This window comes from Alligator sinensis, unplaced genomic scaffold, assembly GCF_000455745.1.
Source record: "Alligator sinensis unplaced genomic scaffold, ASM45574v1 scaffold1258_1, whole genome shotgun sequence".
In the NCBI taxonomy this organism is placed as follows: domain Eukaryota; kingdom Metazoa; phylum Chordata; order Crocodylia; family Alligatoridae; genus Alligator; species Alligator sinensis.
This window is the reverse complement of record NW_005842520.1, coordinates 731,961-740,024: the sequence shown is the minus strand read 5'-3', so window position 1 is coordinate 740,024 and position 8,064 is coordinate 731,961. Positions and strand designations below refer to the sequence as shown.

The window sequence follows — 8,064 nt, the reverse complement described above, 5'->3', positions numbered from 1 at the left end:
ATATATAAAAATAAAAGAGACATACCAGTGTCTTTCCCATCAGTGAGGCTTGGGGCGTGGTATTAGGGGTTGGTAAGAGCCACGCGTAGCCCATAAGGCTAGGGTGCCCCAATGCACCCAGGGGTGCAGGATAAGACCCGCGAGGGGTCCAGGAGTGTACGTGCCCAAGGAGACGCAAGGCAGCCTCCCTATTATATTTACCAGCAAGACATGGCGGGCGAGAATTTTAGGGTGTCCTTGGGCTGACTTGGCACGGAGAGAGGGCCTTAAGGAGACCACGGCCCTCCTATAGGACCCCGCCGTGACAGTGCCTGAGTTTTCTCAGTCCAGAGAGAATGTCTCTCCAGTTTCAAACTGGTTCAGCTTACTAAGGTAAGACTAACCTGTAAACATTGAATTAATTCAGACTTGGGTTTTTGAATGTCTGTCCCTAGCCCATGAGGAGATTCAGTTATCATTATTTGAGTGCAGATGTTTTTATGCAAATCTATATTACTAAAATAAACTCTGTTCACCCATCGCAAATCTAATTCTTGAAGTGAAAAAAGGAACTCCACTGTTAATTATGTCATGTAATTAGAGGCAGTCTATCCATTTATGTACCAATTATGTATCCATGTATGTTACTAATTATCAAGTGTTCATTAAAAATGCTAATAAAACTGGATTTTTTTTGTTTTTCCTTTGAAATGAATGTTCATATAATCTGAGGGAGTATTATCAAGAGAAAATGTAGCTTAACTAGCCTAAGTATGGTCTTAATTAACCAATAGCCTCTGATAATCTGCCAGGCTATGTGAACAGTCAAACTCTACACTTTACTTTCAGTGGATGGCTGAACAAAGGTGAAATTACCTATTAGATTAAACTAATTTTACAGGAAAAATAAACTTTCACTAAGGAGGGATGCTTCATGTAGCATATAAGATTTATCATTTCTGAAAATGTAGCAGTATGTTTTAAAAAAGAAAAACTTCTTGAAATCTGCCCAGGTTTACTTACTGTGCATTTGAGCTGCAATCATGTACTAGTGGCCTAATGTAAACAAGGATATCGAAGAATCAATATGGCAATAAGCCTTGTTAGTATGACCAACCAAATGTTTGTCCTGAACCACCACATACCTTTTTGTAGTCACTGTGTTCAAGGGAGTGAAAATGTTGATGACTGGTTCTCTCCTAGATTTTCTGATACTGGTAGATACAACTATCAAAGACTCAGAAATGGATGTGTACACTTCAAAAGAGCTCTGTCACTTAAATTAAAGGAGCAACTGCTACATCAACACATTTTTATTCTCTATATATAGGGAGGTCAGAACCCACGTATTGTTAGTGGACAGAGTTGAAAACTAAGAATCCATCTTCTGATATTCTAATCCTGGCTCTGCAAAAGAAGTGTATCTAGTAGATAAGGCACCACAGTCTCACACACACATTTGATACAAGGAGCCGGAAAAGCAATGTAGCTTTGGATGAGATGAGTGTGTCTCATTGGAGACAGGGTTCTGCCAGAGATTTCTCAGTTGACTATTTCCTGTAGCAGTTGTGAGGTGTTGTTCAAGAATATGGAATGTGAAGTGAACCTAATAATTAACACCCATCAGCCAAAGCATTTTTTCATGGGTCACTGCCCAGCAAATTAGGAAGTAGACAGGAATAGTGCTGTGTTAGAAGTTAATATATAGTCTGTAGTATGAAGGTGTTTGTGAGGCTGTGTACACATGAGAATTCTCTTGGTTTGTTCTCCAGGTAGAAAAGCTTACCTAGGGATACCTGAACAGACATTTGAATGCTGAGCCCCTAAAAAGCAGACAGCTTGCAGGGCTGATTCTGCACAGTCAGGAGGACTGTCCTGTGCACATATCTCACCATGTCCCGCAGCCTGCAGTCTGTCTGGAGACAGATGGCAGCAGTGCACAGGGCAGCTCTGCCCTGACTAGCTCACCCAGATTGCCTCCCATGGGGTAGGGTAGGAACAAAATGCCCTGTGATGCTGGAGGACACTGTTGTGGCTTCTCTCAGAAGAATGTGTACAGACATTCATTCTCTTAGGATAAATTCTCCTGGGAGTGATTTAACCCTGGCTGTTTCCAGGATATTTTTTTCTTTTAAAGTGGCTATTTTTGCTGTGGGAGAGAACTCCTGGACATCTGTACACTTGTGGTTTCTCCTGGAAAAGATGCAACTCTTCCAGAAGAAAGCGAACATGGCCCAAATAAGCTTTTGGAAAATACAGTTCGGGTTGTGTGAGCCTCAGAACATTCAGCATAAATTGAATGCACGGTGATCTGAGCAGAAAGCCTCTGAAATTCTACTGAATATGCAAAACATTTTTTGAGAAGCTTACCGTTTGACTAAATCTGGGAAGAAAATAAAAAAGAATAAAAAAATCTGGTGAGAACAAAAAGTACCTAACTGCTCCCAAGTGTTCTCACCCTACCAAATTTCAGGTCCATGCACCAAAGAATAGAAGTGATAAACGCTCTTCAAAAATGTAATAAAAATCTTTCTTACATAGAAAAAAATATGGTAGCTTTTCCAAACTTAGCTTGTGAGAATAAAATTAATTTTTACAGACATGTTGAGACAAGACAAAATAAAATCCCGAGGCAGGCAGCAAACCCCCCCCCCATATTAAAATGGTGGAGTTTATAAGACAAACAACAATAGAAAGTGTTAAGTAACCTTTACTATAGACCACATTCCTTGGCTGGACTACTTCTCCTGTGATGGCTTCTAGTTGAATTGATATCATACAGTCATCCATGTTGATATCATACATCTGACCATGTTGTGTAATCGGAGGGTAGTCCAGCCAAGAAGACCAGTGCAGGGAGGAAAGTGCAGACGTGAAGCACTCTGCTTGCAACTCTCATAAAGCACTAGAACAGCTCAAGCAGACAAATGAATATAAAAAAAAGTCATGTTCTAAAACTCTTGAATTGATTATTTTCAGAGTTTTCTATTCTAGCCTCTTTATTCCAGTAAATGTATGGCCTACCTTGTTTATTGGTACCAAGACCTAAACCTGGGTCAAATAAGTTGATTATGCTCTTTTGTAGTACAGATGATTCAAGAATTTGGTGCTATACATGCCATATGTACTTCTACGAACAATTAAAAAGAGAGACCATTTTTGAAAATAATGCTAATGCATGTGGTGTAGTTGTATAGGCCAGTACCTTTCCGGTGAAACTGAAGGGATCCTAGCAGACATACAGATTTAAGCATCTCTGTTGTGTACATTTCTAAGCAACACTGCAACTGGATGTATAGTCTACAGATTTCAGGGTGAATCTCACCATCTTCTGGGCTGCAATAAGAAAGAGGAAAACATAATTACTTAAAATATATAGTCATTACCTATTTGATGTACAATCTACAAAAATCAGGCTTTTATTTTATTTAAAAACTGTTTTTCATTCTTTATAAACTTGGGCTAGACATTACAGAGCTGAATTTTACTTACTTTTCCCCCTCCCTAGTCATCTACAAAGTGCATTAAAAAAGACTTCAAGGGATGATAAATTTTGCATTTCCCTTCATGCCACAATCACGAAGTTATTATCTTCTTAAGGACTTTGGTAGCTTTGTTCATTATGTCATTAACTTTGTCTAAGAACAGAGAGAAGCATGGCCCCTATTTTCTCCTCTACACCCTTTTTGACGGCTTCAAGGCTTGAGAAATCTGAACATTCCTTTGCTCTCCATGCACTTGAGGGGAAGAGTAACTTTGACAGTGGTAGATTCACATAGAACATGTGCTCTCTAACTACAATTGTACTGGGTTGCTGTGTTGAGGGACAAGGAATCAGTAGGACCTCCTTGCACACTGTCTATCCAGGGCCCACATACAAGACCAAGCATGATCAAGCCCATTATGGTGACATGATTTTTGTTATCCTGGAGGATCTTTGATTATAAACCTCTTCTAGAGGTTTGTTACTGTTACAAATTAGTGTATGATATACACTACTAGGGAAGCTCCAAAACCATGTAGATACTCCACAGAAAAGCATGAAGACAAGGTTTCTTCTCCCTACAGTTTATAGTCTAAAAAGGCCTTTGTTTTTGCAGTTAATTAAACAATGCCTGTTTCTCATTTTTCAGTATGTCAGTCTTGATAAGCACTCTAAAATACTTTTGGTCCCAAAAGCGGGGTATGAATACCTATCATATATTGTCCTGTTTAACTTTAATCTTTTCATTCCTCTATCAAAATCTGGAAGTGCACCATCACCATTTTCTTATAGAAATTTTAAATATCTTGCCCTGAATACTTCATGACTCAAGTTTTTTTCCAGCCTGAGGGATAGATTCTACTCTGGAGATGTCAGAACTGATCCATAGAATACACAGGGAAAGGAGAACAGTAATGATGATAGAAAGACCAGTATAGGAATGGAAAACAACAAGTGACACCTGGATGTTGAAAGTTAATTACCATCCATTTTTGCTTCTACATACATACAGAGCTACATGTCTGGATGCCAGCTGCAGGTTCCCACAACTGCAATTCCACATGTGGCCCAGTCCTGTGGAGCTGCTCCCACATTAGGGAGCACATAGCTTTCTGGTGAATGTGGAACAAGCAGTAGAAGCCACAACACAAGAAAACCATAATTAAGGAAAAAAGAAACACAAAGGAAAAAGGACAAAAGAAGTAGTAGCAGAAAATACTGAAGGGTTAGAACCTGCACTAGATTGAGAGGTGGAAAGGAAGACAGTTCTTATCTGTCAATCTGTTGTAAAGTGTGGCCCACCAGGTCCCTGGCACTTGTTGCATTTATTGCATGAATAACATGTTAGTTGTGCCATAAATAATAATATACCACACACATTAAATTTATAGTGCCATAAAATCGCAAGCCAGCCACAAAGATATTCCATGAATATGTGGAACATCTTTGTGGTTGGTTTTTATAGTGCCATAAATTGAATATATGACATGCCCCACTATCCTGAAGCTGACATTCAGCTGGAATGTGGCTGGGGGCTATCCTGGATCTGGCAGGCACTTCAAAGTCAGCCCCAGTCCTGGACAGCTCTGAGTCTATTTGTTGATGTTGACCTAGGGTTGGAGCTGGACCTGGGGCTGATGCCAACAATCAGCATTGGCACCAGAAAGCCCCAGAGCCCATAGGATTGGCCTGGGGGCAGTTCTGCAGTGGTGCAACTAGGATCAAAATACTTTATGACCCATCTCAAACACTGCACCTCCTGTCATGCCAGATGTGTATGGTAGGAGGTGTAATGTTTGGAATGGGGCATAAAAGTCTTCTGGTCCCATTGCACCATTATTTTAACATCTACCTGTAGCCTCAGAAACAGGTTGGGGACTGTAGACCTAACCAAAAACAGACTAGGTATACAGTGACTGTGGGTTGTTTTCTTCTTATATACAGGAAAATAAACTTAATTATCATATGACCTATTATCCCTCTGATACATCATACAACACATAGACTTTTACATGCAATGATTTCTACTTTCATTTAAAGAGACTCAGAAATCATATATTTACTGCATTTTCATACTGACAGACAATAAAGCTATGCTTAACAATACAGAAAAGGTATTTTTGCAGTAAAAGACCAGGTTTTTCAGATACTGGCCATGACTTATCCTATTCTCAATGACTATATATTCAGAAAGTGTTTGAGGCCCTGAAGTCCATGCACATTTTCCCTGAAAAATTCACTGCTTGAACTTGGATTCCATTCTCATTAAAAAAAATCCATCCCTGTACAAGAAAATATTTGTTCAAAATACATCCTTATTGTAGCTTCACATTCTTCTCAAACAATATGGCCAGATGCAGAAAAGTTTTCAGCTTTTCTTCATGCAGTGGGATGACTGAGTGCTAATTAGTGCTCCAGCCCCTACAGAGACAAAGTCCCACAGCACTGTAGGGAAGCACAAAACACTACCAAGGGAATGGCTAACGTTGAAATGTAAAAAAGGCATTTAATTAGGGTTTCTTCAGCTGCTGTCTTTTTCTTCCACTACATACATTACTGCATTTTATAATAGTTTAATGGATTCTTTTCTATAGTGTCTAGATAGGATTCAGCAGTAACACTGGGACACAGATGGTGGGACACAGGGGCAGGGGCGATTTCTGGTTGCCATACGGTTGCAATTAGCCTTTTTTTTTCACCCTTCTGCCCTAAGTTAGTGTCAGGGGTGGTTGTCTTGTTTGCCCCACCCTAGTTACAGCACTGGTATTCAGCCCTGCATTTTCTTAAATAATACCTCCACTTCAAACTTCTGCAGTCAGGACATTTCCCTCTGTTTAACAATCTAAATTGCCTGTGCCCATTTGATCTATGAACACTCAGTAGATCAGGAATTCAGTTTTCTCCATAGTTTAACAGTAAACATGCTGTTAAATTAAATAGCGCTATGGTTTTTTAGTTTGCAGACGCTGAGAAAAATTAGTGATTTAATCACTGACTGGGGTTAGTCAAGGAGACAAGATAAAACAGTATGAAGGGGAGATTAAGATCTCCTTTACCTTAGTTTAAATCTAAAAGATGGCTACTCTAGATTTATACCAGCATGATCAGGATCCATAAAAGGCCCTAAATTTTGTAGGTGCTATGTTCGTGAAGATCTCACCGATTTAAAAAATCTGTGCAAACAGCAGTTTCAGAATTAGACTCTAATGGCCAATGGGAACTAACTGTGTGGAGCAAAGAGCAGCATCTGACTCTTATAAATTGACTGAAGAAGGTAATGGATGTGAAGGAATTTCTGGTTCATCAATACATCAGGTTTTCTTAGCTTGTAACATTTTAATATTTCTATATGTCAGTGCTAATAGTTTCATTCCTGTAATCCAGTTGAAGCTTCAGAGATGTGGATCCTACCTTCACCCAAGAGTATCTTAGTCCTTGAGGGCGTGTCTACATATGCAATTAATATACTGAATAAACTCTGGTTCAATTTGAACTACAGTAAACTAATCCTAACATCACTGTCTACACATGTGTTTAAGCACAGTCATTTACTCTACCATCGGATAGTATCTTTATCTCATGGGAGTATCCAGTGGTGCTGTAAATTAGTCTACAATGGCCCAATTGCCATGCACATGTAGACAGTGATGCTTTACTGTGCAGTAAATTAGTCTACTGAGCAGTAAAGCACATGTGTAGACATGCCCTGACATGTGGAAGGTTTTATTATACTCCTTATAATTTAGGGAGATGCTGGGTGTGTCTACACTTTCATTAATGTGCCTTAGGTATGGCAAATTTAGTTTAATACTTGCTTAATAAAGTACTAACTAAATGCACAATATCTAGAGTTCCTGTGCAGTAGCACTGGTGCATGGTTTTTGCATGATGCTTACTACGCATTACCCTAATAACACTTTACAGTAGGCTATTAGCATGTTTTTAACTACCATGCTACTGCACGGTGTTATTAGACTAATGCGCAGTAAACATCTCGTGTAGACGTGCCTGCTGACTGTTGCAGATCTCATTCCTAGCCACATAAATCTCCTCATGTATTGTGCAGGAAGTCCAGACACCTGACTGAGCTGTGGGTTACACTAGGAAGCTAGGTACCTAAAGTATCTGAGAGTCCTCTGGACAGCACAGCGGTTTGGATTAGGCCAGGGGCAGGCAATTATTTTGGGTGGAAGGCCGCCTACCCAGTTTTGGCAAGCTGTCAAGGGCCATATGGATAGCTCTGCCCCTTGACAGGTGCCCCACCTCCTGGTCACCATCTTGTGACTGGATGTCCTGCCCCCTAACCCCTGACCTTTGCTGCCAGAAGTCCCTCCCCTTGCTCTCGGAAGTACTCCTTTCAGCAAGGGGCTTTGCCATCTCAGAACCAGAAAAATACCAAATTATATTTTAAAAAGTGAACACCTACAACATTCATTAATTTGATTTCAAAAAATATTTTTGTCCTGGTTTACATGTGTTTGTGTAGTGTACCATAGAGGTGATTGTATATAATAGCTTAAAATGAAGGCTTCCTCTTGTATATTGTGTGGGGCGTACAGGTTTGTGGGGGGCCGTGGGTGTGTGGGGTGTGGGGGAGGGTG

General features: G+C 40.0%; 1 protein-coding gene across 3 annotated transcripts in view; it reads right to left on the bottom strand.

Annotated features, from left to right (window-relative positions):
• Window positions 1-8,064, bottom strand: part of RGS7BP (regulator of G protein signaling 7 binding protein) — a 93,314-nt gene that overhangs the window by 33,604 nt on the left and 51,646 nt on the right. For all 3 annotated transcript variants that reach the window (XM_006031642.3, XM_006031643.3, XM_025213314.1), the window contains exon 4: window positions 3,185-3,315. In XM_006031642.3, coding sequence (XP_006031704.1) covers window positions 3,185-3,315 — 131 coding nt within the window. The remainder of the gene's footprint in view (window positions 1-3,184; window positions 3,316-8,064) is intronic.